Source organism: Engystomops pustulosus, chromosome 3, assembly GCF_040894005.1.
Source record: "Engystomops pustulosus chromosome 3, aEngPut4.maternal, whole genome shotgun sequence".
Taxonomy (NCBI): Eukaryota; Metazoa; Chordata; class Amphibia; order Anura; family Leptodactylidae; genus Engystomops; species Engystomops pustulosus.
Genome location: NC_092413.1, coordinates 227,898,531 through 227,913,119, shown reverse-complemented (window position 1 = coordinate 227,913,119; position 14,589 = coordinate 227,898,531). Strand labels below are relative to the sequence as shown.

The window sequence follows — 14,589 nt, the reverse complement described above, 5'->3', positions numbered from 1 at the left end:
GGCTCCCCTGGGTGCTGAGATTGATGGCTGAGGGCTCCCCTGGGTGCTGAGATTGATGGCTGAGCCTCCCCTGGGTGCTGAGATTGATGGCTGAGGGCTCCCCTGGGTGCTGAGATTGATGGCTGAGCCTCCCCTGGGTGCTGAGATTGATGGCTGAGGGCTCCCCTGGGTGCTGAGATTGATGGCTGAGGGCTCCCCTGGGTGCTGAGATTGATGGCTGAGGGCTCCCCTGGGTGTGAGTAGTCAATACTTTTCCTTAGCCTGGACACGCCGGGGGCTTGTTAATTGTGTCTCCGCCAGATCACAGCGTCCCCTCCTCTGGGGCTTATTAATAGCATGTCAGGAGGGGTCCGGATCCCCCCTCAGGCCTCCTGTAGAGAGGAATCCGAGTCACCACGTGCGCTGCCCCCGGGGTCCGGCCTGGGAGACTGAGGAGACTCTTGTCTGAAAACAGTAATCGGGAAAAGCTGGGGGGGGGGGCAGGACCTCAGCACCCGCTACTCACAGGCGTCATCCTTCTGCAGACATGGACTGCCTCTCCATACTACACTACTGTACAGTGCACTGCCTCTATATACTACACTACTGTACAGTGCACTGCCTCTATATACTACACTACTGTACAGTGCACTGCCTATCCATACTACACTACTGTACAGTGCACTGCCTCTATATACTACACTACTGTACAGTGCACTGCCTCTATATACTACACTACTGTACAGTGCACTGCCTATCCATACTACACTACTGTACAGTGCACTGCCTCTATATACTACACTACTGTACAGTGCACTGCCTCTATATACTACACTACTGTACAGTGCACTGCCTATCCATACTACACTACTGTACAGTGCACTGCCTCTATATACTACACTACTGTACAGTGCACTGCCTCTATATACTACACTACTGTACAGTGCACTGCCTATCCATACTACACTACTGTACAGTGCACTGCCTCTATATACTACACTACTGTACAGTGCACTGCCTATCCATACTACACTACTGTACAGTGCACTGCCTCTATATACTACACTACTGTACAGTGCACTGCCTCTATATACTACACAGCCCTGTATTATCTGCTGTACAGTGCACTGCCTCTATATACTGCACAGAGCTGTATTATCTGCTGTACAGTGCACTGCCTCTATATACTACACACCCTGTATTATCTGCTGTACAGTGCACTGCCTCTATATACTACACAGCCCTGTATTATCTTCTGTACAGTGCACTGCCTCTATATACTACACACCCTGTATTATCTGCTGTACAGTGCACTTCCTCTATATACTACACACCCTGTATTATCTGCTGTACAGCGCACTGCCTCTATATACTACACAGCCCTGTATTATCTGCTGTACAGTGCACTGCCTCTATATACTACACACCCTGTATTATCTGCTGTACAGTGCACTGCCTCTATATACTACACAGCCCTGTATTATCTGCTGTACAGTGCACTGCCTCTATATACTACACAGCCCTGTATTATCTGCTGTACAGTGCACTGCCTCTATATACTACACGCCCTGTATTATCTGCTGTACAGTGCACTGCCTCTATATACTACACACCCTGTATTATCTGCTGTACAGCGCACTGCCTCTATATACTACACACCCTGTATTATCTGCTGTACAGTGCACTGCCTCTATATACTACACACCCTGTATTATCTGCTGTACAGTGCACTGCCTCTATATACTACACACCCTGTATTATCTGCTGTACAGTGCACTGCCTCTATATACTACACAGCCCTGTATTATCTGCTGTACAGTGCACTGCCTCTATATACTGCACAGCCCTGTATTATCTGCTGTACAGTGCACTGCCTCTATATACTACACACCCTGTATTATCTGCTGTACAGTGCACTGCCTCTATATACTACACAGCCCTGTATTATCTGCTGTACAGCGCACTGCCTCTATATACTACACACCCTGTATTATCTGCTGTACAGTGCACTGCCTCTATATACTACACACCCTGTATTATCTGCTGTACAGTGCACTGCCTCTATATACTACACACCCTGTATTATCTGCTGTACAGTGCACTGCCTCTATATACTACACACCCTGTATCATCTGCTGTACAGTGCACTGCCTCTATATACTACACACCCTGTATTATCTGCTGTACAGTGCACTGCCTCTATATACTACACACCCTGTATCATCTGCTGTACAGCGCACTGCCTCTATATACTACACAGCCCTGTATTATCTGCTGTACAGTGCACTGCCTCTATATACTACACATCCCTGTATTATCTGCTGTACAGTGCACTGCCTCTATATACTGCACAGCCCTGTATTATCTGCTGTACAGTGCACTGCCTCTATATACTACACAGCCCTGTATTATCTGCTGTACAGTGCACTGCCTCTATATACTACACACCCTGTATTATCTGCTGTACAGTGCACTGCCTCTATATACTACACACCCTGTATTATCTGCTGTACAGTGCACTGCCTCTATATACTACACAGCCCTGTATTATCTGCTGTACAGTGCACTGCCTCTATATACTACACACCCTGTATTATCTGCTGTACAGCGCACTGCCTCTATATACTACACACCCTGTATTATCTGCTGTACAGTGCACTGCCTCTATATACTACACAGCCCTGTATTATCTGCTGTACAGTGCACTGCCTCTATATACTACACACCCTGTATTATCTGCTGTACAGTGCACTGCCTCTATATACTACACACCCTGTATTATCTGCTGTACAGTGCACTGCCTCTATATACTACACAGCCCTGTATTATCTGCTGTACAGTGCACTGCCTCTATATACTACACACCCTGTATTATCTGCTGTACAGTGCACTGCCTCTATATACTACACAGCCCTGTATTATCTGCTGTACAGTGCACTGCCTCTATATACTACACACCCTGTATTATCTGCTGTACAGTGCACTGCCTCTATATACTACACAGCCCTGTATTATCTGCTGTACAGTGCACTGCCTCTATATACTACACAGCCCTGTATTATCTGCTGTACAGTGCACTGCCTCTATATACTACACACCCTGTATTATCTGCTGTACAGCGCACTGCCTCTATATACTACACAGCCCTGTATTATCTGCTGTACAGTGCACTGCCTCTATATACTACACACCCTGTATTATCTGCTGTACAGTGCACTGCCTCTATATACTACACACCCTGTATTATCTGCTGTACAGTGCACTGCCTCTATATACTACACAGCCTGTATTATCTGCTGTACAGTGCACTGCCTCTATATACTACACACCCTGTATTATCTGCTGTACAGTGCACTGCCTCTATATACTACAAAGCCCTGTATTATCTGCTGTACAGTGCACTGCCTCTATATAATACACACCCTGTATTATCTGCTGTACAGTGCACTGCCTCTATATACTACAAAGCCCTGTATTATCGGCTGTACAGTGCACTGCCTCTATATACTACACAGCCCTGTATTATCTGCTGTACAGTGCACTGCCTCTATATACACTACACACCCTGTATTATCTGCTGTACAGTGCACTGCCTCTATATACTACACACCCTGTATTATCTGCTGTACAGTGCACTGCCTCTATATACTACACACCCTGTATTATCTGCTGTACAGCGCACTGCCTCTATATACTACACACCCTGTATTATCTGCTGTACAGTGCACTGCCTCTATATACTACACAGCCCTGTATTATCTGCTGTACAGTGCACTGCCTCTATATACTACACACCCTGTATTATCTGCTGTACAGTGCACTGCCTCTATATACTACACACCCTGTATTATCTGCTGTACAGTGCACTGCCTCTATATACTACACAGCCCTGTATTATCTGCTGTACAGCGCACTGCCTCTATATACTACACACCCTGTATTATCTGCTGTACAGCGCACTGCCTCTATATACTACACACCCTGTATTATCTGCTGTACAGTGCACTGCCCCTATATACTACACAGCCTGTATTATCTGCTGTACAGTGCACTGCCTCTATATACTACACACCCTGTATTATCTGCTGTACAGTGCACTGCCTCTATATACTACACACCCTGTATTATCTGCTGTACAGCGCACTGCCTCTATATACTTCACAGCCCTGTATTATCTGCTGTACAGTGCACTGCCTCTATATACTACACAGCCTGTATTATCTGCTGTACAGTGCACTGCCTCTATATACTACACACCCTGTATTATCTGCTGTACAGTGCACTGCCTCTATATACTACACAGCCCTGTATTATCTGCTGTACAGTGCACTGCCTCTATATACTACACAGCCCTGTATTATCTGCTGTACAGTGCACTGCCTCTATATACTACACACCCTGTATTATCTGCTGTACAGTGCACTGCCTCTATATACTACACACCCTGTATTATCTGCTGTACAGTGCACTGCCTCTATATACTACACACCCTGTATTATCTGCTGTACAGTGCACTGCCTCTATATACTACACACCCTGTATTATCTGCTGTACAGTGCACTGCCTCTATATACTACACACCCTGTATTATCTGCTGTACAGTGCACTGCCTCTATATACTACACACCCTGTATTATCTGCTGTACAGTGCACTGCCTCTATATACTACACAGCCCTGTATTATCTGCTGTACAGTGCACTGCCTCTATATACTACACACCCTGTATTATCTGCTGTACAGTGCACTGCCTCTATATACTACACACCCTGTATTATCTGCTGTACAGCGCACTGCCTCTATATACTACACACCCTGTATTATCTGCTGTACAGCGCACTGCCTCTATATACTACACACCCTGTATTATCTGCTGTACAGCGCACTGCCTCTATATACTACACACCCTGTATTATCTGCTGTACAGTGCACTGCCTCTATATACTACACAGCCCTGTATTACCTGCTGTACAATGCACTGCCTCTATATACTACACACCCTGTATTATCTGCTGTACAGTGCACTGCCTCTATATACTACACACCCTGTATTATCTGCTGTACAGTGCACTGCCTCTATATACTACACACCCTGTATTATCTGCTGTACAGTGCACTGCCTCTATATACTACACACCCTGTATTATCTGCTGTACAGCGCACTGCCTCTATATACTACACACCCTGTATTATCTGCTGTACAGCGCACTGCCTCTATATACTACACACCCTGTATTATCTGCTGTACAGTGCACTGCCTCTATATACTACACAGCCCTGTATTACCTGCTGTACAATGCACTGCCTCTATATACTACACACCCTGTATTATCTGCTGTACAGTGCACTGCCTCTATATACTACACACCCTGTATTATCTGCTGTACAGTGCACTGCCTCTATATACTACACACCCTGTATTATCTGCTGTACAGTGCACTGCCTCTATATACTACACACCCTGTATTATCTGCTGTACAGTGCACTGCCTCTATATACTACACACCCTGTATTATCTGCTGTACAGTGCACTGCCTCTATATACTACACAGCCCTGTATTATCTGCTGTACAGTGCACTGCCTCTATATACTACACAGCCTGTATTATCTGCTGTACAGTGCACTGCCTCTATATACTACACACCCTGTATTATCTGCTGTACAGCGCACTGCCTCTATATACTACACAGCCCTGTATTATCTGCTGTACAGTGCACTGCCTCTATATACTACACACCCTGTATTATCTGCTGTACAGTGCACTGCCTCTATATACTACACAGCCCTGTATTATCTGCTGTACAGTGCACTGCCTCTATATACTACACAGCCTGTATTATCTGCTGTACAGTGCACTGCCTCTATATACTACACAGCCTGTATTATCTGCTGTACAGTGCACTGCCTCTATATACTACACAGCCCTGTATTATCTGCTGTACAGTGCACTGCCTCTATATACTACACGCCCTGTATTATCTGCTGTACAGTGCACTGCCTCTATATACTACACAGCCCTGTATTATCTGCTGTACAGTGCACTGCCTCCATATACTACACACCCTGTATTATCTGCTGTACAGTGCACTGCCTCTATATACTACACACCCTGTATTATCTGCTGTACAGTGCACTGCCTCTATATACTACACTGCCCTGTATTATCTGCTGTACAGTGCACTGCCTCTATATACTACACACCCTGTATTATCTGCTGTACAGTGCACTGCCTCTATATACTACACACCCTGTATTATCTGCTGTACAGTGCACTGCCTCTATATACTACACACCCTGTATTATCTGCTGTACAGTGCACTGCCTCTATATACTACACACCCTGTATTATCTGCTGTACAGTGCACTGCCCCTATATACTACACAGCCTGTATTATCTGCTGTACAGTGCACTGCCTCTATATACTACACACCCTGTATTATCTGCTGTACAGTGCACTGCCTCTATATACTACACACCCTGTATTATCTGCTGTACAGCGCACTGCCTCTATATACTACACACCCTGTATTATCTGCTGTACAGTGCACTGCCTCTATATACTACACACCCTGTATTATCTGCTGTACAGTGCACTGCCCCTATATACTACACACCCTGTATTATCTGCTGTACAGCGCACTGCCTCTATATACTACACACCCTGTATTATCTGCTGTACAGTGCACTGCCTCTATATACTACACAGCCTGTATTATCTGCTGTACAGTGCACTGCCTCTATATACTACACAGCCTGTATTATCTGCTGTACAGTGCACTGCCTCTATATACTACACAGCCTGTATTATCTGCTGTACAGTGCACTGCCTCTATATACTACACACCCTGTATTATCTGCTGTACAGCGCACTGCCTCTATATACTACACAGCCTGTATTATCTGCTGTACAGTGCACTGCCTCTATACACTACACAGCCCTGTATTATCTGCTGTACAGTGCACTGCCTCTATATACTACACGCCCTGTATTATCTGCTGTACAGTGCACTGCCTCTATATACTACACAGCCCTGTATTATCTGCTGTACAGTGCACTGCCTCTATATACTACACACCCTGTATTATCTGCTGTACAGTGCACTGCCTCTATATACTACACACCCTGTATTATCTGCTGTACAGTGCACTGCCCCTATATACTACACACCCTGTATTATCTGCTGTACAGTGCACTGCCTCTATATACTACACACCCTGTATTATCTGCTGTACAGTGCACTGCCTCTATATACTACACACCCTGTATTATCTGCTGTACAGTGCACTGCCCCTATATACGACGCAGCCCTGTATTATCTGCTGTACAGTGCACTGCCTCTATATACTACACACCCTGTATTATCTGCTGTACAGTGCACTGCCTCTATATACTACACACCCTGTATTATCTGCTGTACAGTGCACTGCCTCTATATACTACACACCCTGTATTATCTGCTGTACAGTGCACTGCCTCTATATACTACAAAGCCCTGTATTATCTGCTGTACAGTGCACTGCCTCTATATACTACACACCCTGTATTATCTGCTGTACAGTGCACTGCCTCTATATACTACACACCCTGTATTATCTGCTGTACAGTGCTCTGCCTCTATATACTACACAGCCCTGTATTATCTGCTGTACAGCGCACTGCCTCTATATACTACACACCCTGTATTATCTGCTGTACAGTGCACTGCCTCTATATACTACACACCCTGTATTATCTGCTGTACAGTGCACTGCCTCTATATACTACACACCCTGTATTATCTGCTGTACAGTGCACTGCCTCTATATACTACACACCCTGTATTATCTGCTGTACAGTGCACTGCCTCTATATACTACACATCCCTGTATTATCTGCTGTACAGTGCACTGCCTCTATATACTACACACCCTGTATTATCTGCTGTACAGTGCACTGCCTCTATATACTACACAGCCCTGTATTATCTGCTGTACAGCGCACTGCCTCTATATACTACACACCCTGTATTATCTGCTGTACAGTGCACTGCCTCTATATACTACACACCCTGTATTATCTGCTGTACAGAGCACTGCCTCCATATACTACACACCCTGTATTATCTGCTGTACAACGCACTGCCTCTATATACTACACACCCTGTATTATCTGCTGTACAGCGCACTGCCTCTATACACTACACAGCCCTGTATTATCTGCTGTACAGTACACTGCCTCTATATACTACACACCCTGTATTATCTGCTGTACAGTGCACTGCCTCTATATACTACACAGCCCTGTATTATCTGCTGTACAGTGTACTGCCTCTATATACTACACAGCCCTGTATTATCTGCTGTACAGTGCACTGCCTCTATATACTACACACCCTGTATTATCTGCTGTACAGTGCACTGCCTCTATATACTACACACCCTGTATTATCTGCTGTACAGTGCACTGCCTCTATATACTACACACCCTGTATTATCTGCTGTACAGTGCACTGCCTCTATATACTACACACCCTGTATTATCTGCTGTACAGTGCACTGCCTCTATATACTACACACCCTGTATTATCTGCTGTACAGTGCACTGCCTCTATATACTACACACCCTGTATTATCTGCTGTACAGTGCACTGCCCCTATATACTACACAGCCTGTATTATCTGCTGTACAGTGCACTGCCTCTATATACTACACACCCTGTATTATCTGCTGTACAGTGCACTGCCTCTATATACTACACACCCTGTATTATCTGCTGTACAGTGTACTGCCTCTATATACTACACACCCTGTATTATCTGCTGTACAGTGCACTGCCTCTATATACTACACACCCTGTATTATCTGCTGTACAGTGCACTGCCTCTATATACTACACACCCTGTATTATCTGCTGTACAGTGCACTGCCTCTATATACTACACACCCTGTATTATCTGCTGTACAGTGCACTGCCTCTATATACTACACAGCCCTGTATTATCTGCTGATGTTGGGGTTACTCGGCCTCTCCCCCATAGAGCAGTTTTCTGCAGGTGATGATGTCATCACTATATATATAACGGCTCTATGATGTAATAATCCCGCTCGGAGCGTGTAGTGTCCTCGCTCAGGTAGTGACAGATTTGCACGTTCTGCCTGGTAACAGTCTGTGATTGGTTGAGGGAAAACACACAGAGACAAGGATCGAGAGCGACATATGGGGGAGTTAACCCTGTGTAGACTGCCTCCAGGTGGACCCTTTATCACTGCAATCGCCCGGGATGTGCTGGGACTTGTAGTTCCATACGTTGTCTGTATCAGTAAGGGTTAATGCGCCGTCCTGCAGCTTTGATGGATCTGACTCTGCTCATCATCTGTGTGTGAGGCCGACTTATGCTGCAGTGAAGTACAAAGATTGTGACTGGATATACTGATTCTTTATGTTGGGACCCCCCTGTATATCTTTGGATCCCCCCATGTAGGTGAAGGTTCCTTTATTTATGGGGGTCTCCTCCTCTGTCTGACGGTTATCTGGTAGCTGAGGGTAAACCTGCGCCCGTCAGTCTGTCCCGTCCTGCCTCTTCCTGTATATATGGGGGTCCCCTTGTATATCTGGGGGTCCCCTTGTATATCTGGGGGTCCCCTGTTGCTGAGGGTACACCTCTGCCTGTGAGTCTGTGTCTCTCCTGGTTTGTGGTGGAATCTGGACAGGCTCCTCTTGTGTAGTTGGGGTCCCCCTGTATATCTGGGGGTGAGTCTTTGTTTCTCCTGGTCTGTGGATGGATTTAGCCAGGCTCCCCCTGTGTAGCTGAGGGTCCCCCTATATATCTGGGGGTCTCTCCCGTTTTGCAGTGGAATCTGGACAGGCTCCTCTTGTGTAGTTGGGGTCCCCTTGTATATCTGGGGGTCCCCCTGTTGCTGAGGCTCCACCTATGTATCTGGGGGTCCCCCTGTAGCTACACCTCTGCCTGTGAATCTGTGTCTCTCCTGGTCTGTGGATGGATTTTGCCGGGCTCCCGCGTGTGGCCCCCTCCTTCCTATCGTTCTCCTCGGCTCCCCCCCCCCCCCCTCCCTCCTCTCGTTCTCCTCGGCTCCCCCCCCCCCTCCCTCCTCTCGTTCTCCTCGACCCCCCCCCCTCCCTCCTCTCGTTCTCCTCGACCCCCCCCCCTCCCGCCTCTCGTTCTCCTCGGCTCCCCCCTCCGTTCTCCTCGGCTCCCCCCTCCGTTCTCCTCGGCTCCCCCCTCTCGTTCTCCTCGGCTCCCCCCTCTCGTTCTCCTCGGCTCCCCCCTCCGTTCTCCTCGGCTCCCCCCTCCATCCTCTCGTCTCTCGTTCTCCTCGGCTCCCCCCTCCGTTCTCCTCGGCTCCCCCCTCCGTTCTCCTCGGCTCCCCCCTCTCGTTCTCCTCGGCTCCCCCCTCTCGTTCTCCTCGGCTCCCCCCTCCGTTCTCCTCGGCTCCCCCCTCCATCCTCTCGTTCTCCTCGGCTCCCCCCTCCCTCCTCTCGTTCTCCTCGGCTCCCCCCCCCCCCTCCCGCCTCTCGTTCTCCTCGGCTCCCCCCCCTCCCTCCTCTCGTTCTCCTCGGCTCCCCCCCCTCCCTCCTCTCGTTCTCCTCGACCCCCCCCCCCTCCCTCCTCTCGTTCTCCTCGACCCCCCCCCTCCGTTCTCCTCGGCTCCCCCCTCCATCCTCTCGTTCTCCTCGGCTCCCCCCTCCCTCCTCTCGTTCTCCTCGGCTCCCCCCCCCCCCTCCCGCCTCTCGTTCTCCTCGGCTCCCCCCCCTCCCTCCTCTCGTTCTCCTCGGCTCCCCCCCCTCCCTCCTCTCGTTCTCCTCAACCCCCCCCCCCTCCCTCCTCTCGTTCTCCTCGACCCCCCCCTCCGTTCTCCTCGGCTCCCCCCTCCCTCCTCTCGTTCTCCTCGGCTCCCCCCTCCGTTCTCCTCGGCTCCCCCCTCCCTCCTCTCGTTCTCCTCGGCTCCCCCCTCCGTTCTCCTTGGCTCCCCCCTCCCTCCTCTCGTTCTCCTCGGCTCCCCCCTCCCTCCTCTCGTTCTCCTCGGCTCCCCCCTCCCTCCTCTCGTTCTCCTCGGCTCCCCCCTCCCTCCTCTCGTTCTCCTCGGCTCCCCCCTCCGTTCTCCTCGGCTCCCCCCTCCGTTCTCCTCGGCTCCCCCCTCCGTTCTCCTCGGCTCCCCCCTCCGTTCTCCTCGGCTCCCCCCTCCCTCCTCTCGTTCTCTTCGGCTCCCCCCTCCGTTCTCCTCGGCTCCCCCCTCCCTCCTCTCGTTCTCCTCGGCTCCCCCCCTCCCTCCTCTCGTTCTCCTCGGCTCCCCCCCTCCCTCCTCTCGTTCTCCTCGGCTCCCCCCCTCCCTCCTCTCGTTCTCCTCGGCTCCCCCCTCCGTTCTCCTCGGCTCCCCCCTCCCTCCTCTCGTTCTCCTCGGCTCCCCCCTCCGTTCTCCTCGGCTCCCCCCCTCCCTCCTCTCGTTCTCCTCGACCCCCCCCCCCTCCCTCCTCTCGTTCTCCTCGGCTCCCCCCTCCGTTCTCCTCGGCTCCCCCCTCTCGTTCTCCTCGGCTCCCCCCTCCGTTCTCCTCGGCTCCCCCCTCCATCCTCTCGTTCTCCTCGGCTCCCCCCTCCCTCCTCTCGTTCTCCTCGGCTCCCCCCTCCCTCCTCCGTTCTCCTCGGCTCCCCCCTCCGTTCTCCTCGACCCCCCCCCCCTCCGTTCTCCTCGGCTCCCCCCTCCCTCCTCTCGTTCTCCTCGACCCCCCCCCTCCGTTCTCCTCGGCTCCCCCCTCCCTCCTCTCGTTCTCCTCGGCTCCCCCCTCCGTTCTCCTCGGCTCCCCCCTCCCTCCTCTCGTTCTCCTCGGCTCCCCCCTCCCTCCTCTCGTTCTCCTCGGCTCCCCCCTCCGTTCTCCTCGGCTCCCCCCTCCCTCCTCTCGTTCTCCTCGGCTCCCCCCTCCCTCCTCTCGTTCTCCTCGGCTCCCCCCTCCGTTCTCCTCGGCTCCCCCCTCCCTCCTCTCGTTCTCCTCGGCTCCCCCCTCCGTTCTCCTCGGCTCCCCCCTCCCTCCTCTCGTTCTCCTCGACCCCCCCCCCCCTCCCTCCTCTCGTTCTCCTCGGCTCCCCCCTCCGTTCTCCTCGGCTCCCCCCTCTCGTTCTCCTCGGCTCCCCCCTCCGTTCTCCTCGGCTCCCCCCTCCCTCCTCTCGTTCTCCTCGGCTCCCCCCTCCCTCCTCTCGTTCTCCTCGGCCCCCCCCCCCCCTCCCGCCTCTCGTTCTCCTCGGCTCCCCCCCCTCCCTCCTCTCGTTCTCCTCGACCCCCCCCCCCTCCCTCCTCTCGTTCTCCTCGACCCCCCCCCCTCCGTTCTCCTCGGCTCCCCCCTCCGTTCTCCTCGGCTCCCCCCTCCCTCCTCTCGTTCTCCTCGGCTCCCCCCTCCCTCCTCTCGTTCTCCTCGGCTCCCCCCTCCGTTCTCCTCGGCTCCCCCCTCCCTCCTCTCGTTCTCCTCGGCTCCCCCCCTCCCTCCTCTCGTTCTCCTCGGCTCCCCCCTCCCTCCTCTCGTTCTCCTCGGCTCCCCCCTCCGTTCTCCTCGGCTCCCCCCTCCCTCCTCTCGTTCTCCTCGGCTCCCCCCTCCGTTCTCCTCGGCTCCCCCCTCCATCCTCTCGTTCTCCTCGGCTCCCCCCTCCCTCCTCTCGTTCTCCTCGGCTCCCCCCCCTCCCTCCTCTCGTTCTCCTCGACCCCCCCCCCCCTCCCTCCTCTCGTTCTCCTCGACCCCCCCCCCTCCGTTCTCCTCGGCTCCCCCCTCCCTCCTCTCGTTCTCCTCGGCTCCCCCCTCCGTTCTCCTCGGCTCCCCCCTCCCTCCTCTCGTTCTCCTCGGCTCCCCCCTCCGTTCTCCTCGGCTACCCCCTCCCTCCTCTCGTTCTCCTCGGCTCCCCCCTCCGTTCTCCTCGGCTACCCCCTCCCTCCTCTCGTTCTCCTCGGCTCCCCCCTCCGTTCTCCTCGGCTCCCCCCTCCCTCCTCTCGTTCTCCTCGGCTCCCCCCTCCGTTCTCCTCGGCTCCCCCCTCCCTCCTCTCGTTCTCCTCGGCTCCCCCCTCCGTTCTCCTCGGCTCCCCCCTCCCTCCTCTCGTTCTCCTCGGCTCCCCCCTCCGTTCTCCTCGGCTACCCCCTCCCTCCTCTCGTTCTCCTCGGCTCCCCCCTCCGTTCTCCTCGGCTCCCCCCTCCGTTCTCCTCGGCTCCCCCCTCCGTTCTCCTCGGCTCCCCCCTCCGTTCTCCTCGGCTCCCCCCTCCGTTCTCCTCGGCTCCCCCCTCCGTTCTCCTCGGCTCCCCCCTCCGTTCTCCTCGGCTCCCCCCTCCGTTCACCTCGGCTCCCCCCTCCGTTCTCCTCGGCTCCCCCCTCCGTTCTCCTCGGCTCCCCCCTCCGTTCTCCTCGGCTCCCCCCTCCCTCCTCTCGTTCTCTTCGGCTCCCCCCTCCCTCCTCTCGTTCTCTTCGGCTCCCCCCTCCCTCCTCTCGTTCTCCTCGGCTCCCCCCTCCCTCCTCTCGTTCTCCTCGGCTCCCCCCTCCCTCCTCTCGTTCTCCTCGGCTCCCCCCTCCGTTCTCCTCGGCTCCCCCCTCCGTTCTCCTCGGCTCCCCCCTCCGTTCTCCTCGGCTCCCCCCTCCGTTCTCCTCGGCTCCCCCCTCCCTCCTCTCGTTCTCCTCGGCTCCCCCCTCCCTCCTCTCGTTCTCCTCGGCTCCCCCCTCCCTCCTCTCGTTCTCCTCGGCTCCCCCCTCCCTCCTCTCGTTCTCCTCGGCTCCCCCCTCCGTTCTCCTCGGCTCCCCCCTCCGTTCTCCTCGGCTCCCCCCTCCGTTCTCCTCGGCTCCCCCCTCCGTTCTCCTCGGCTCCCCCCTCCGTTCTCCTCGGCTCCCCCCTCCCTCCTCTCGTTCTCCTCGGCTCCCCCCTCCCTCCTCTCGTTCTCCTCGGCTCCCCCCTCCGTTCTCCTCGGCTCCCCCCTCCCTCTTCTCGTTCTCCTCGGCTCCCCCCTCCGTTCTCCTCGGCTCCCCCCTCCCTCTTCTCGTTCTCCTCGGCTCCCCCCTCCGTTCTCCTCGGCTCCCCCCTCCCTCTTCTCGTTCTCCTCGGCTCCCCCCTCCGTTCTCCTCGGCTCCCCCCTCCTCTTTCAGCCAACCACAAATCTCCACCAGGGACACGTGAGCTTCTGTTTTAGACAAAGAAAATTCTCAGTTCTTTCCCCCCTTTTGGCCCCATCCAGCCCCCCCCCCTCCTTCCAATCAAACTGCAATATGAGGGGGAGGTGGGGGGCTGGAGGGAGGAGTGGGGGGACGCTGGGGGGCGTGAGGACACAACACCTGACTGCATCCTCAGTGCCGGGCAGCAGCGGGTCTATGGGTACGTCCCTTCACCTTCTTCCTGGGGTTTGTCACACAGCGGCAGGGGCACCGGGCGGCTCAGGACGCGGCAGATGCTCAGTAAGAATTTCTTTTCCTGGGAATGAGGCAGAAGGATGGAGCTTGTTCCCTCCTCCAGGATGAGCCGCTGTCGGCTCCGTCTCTGGGGTCTGTGCCAGGAAAGGGGATTCCATGTGACGCTGGATCTGCACCGGGCCCCGCGGCACTGGCAGGCGACCTACCCGCATGTTTATGTATAGCAGTGCGTCAGCCAGCCGG

At 53.5% G+C, this 14,589-nt stretch overlaps 1 protein-coding gene across 6 annotated transcripts in view; it reads left to right on the top strand.

The window, feature by feature from the left end:
• The window catches only part of DNMT3A (DNA methyltransferase 3 alpha), a 132,100-nt gene that overhangs the window by 75,833 nt on the left and 41,678 nt on the right, over positions 1–14,589 (top strand). The window contains exon 1 of one of the 6 annotated variants that reach the window (XM_072143937.1): positions 14,119–14,391. The exons of 4 other annotated variants lie outside the window; for them this stretch is intronic. In XM_072143937.1, the coding sequence (XP_072000038.1) occupies positions 14,206–14,391 (186 nt within the window). In that variant the 5' untranslated portion in view covers positions 14,119–14,205. Of the gene's footprint in view, positions 1–14,118; positions 14,392–14,589 lie in introns of those variants that run through there. One more of the 6 variants, XM_072143940.1, reaches the window with a different exon arrangement.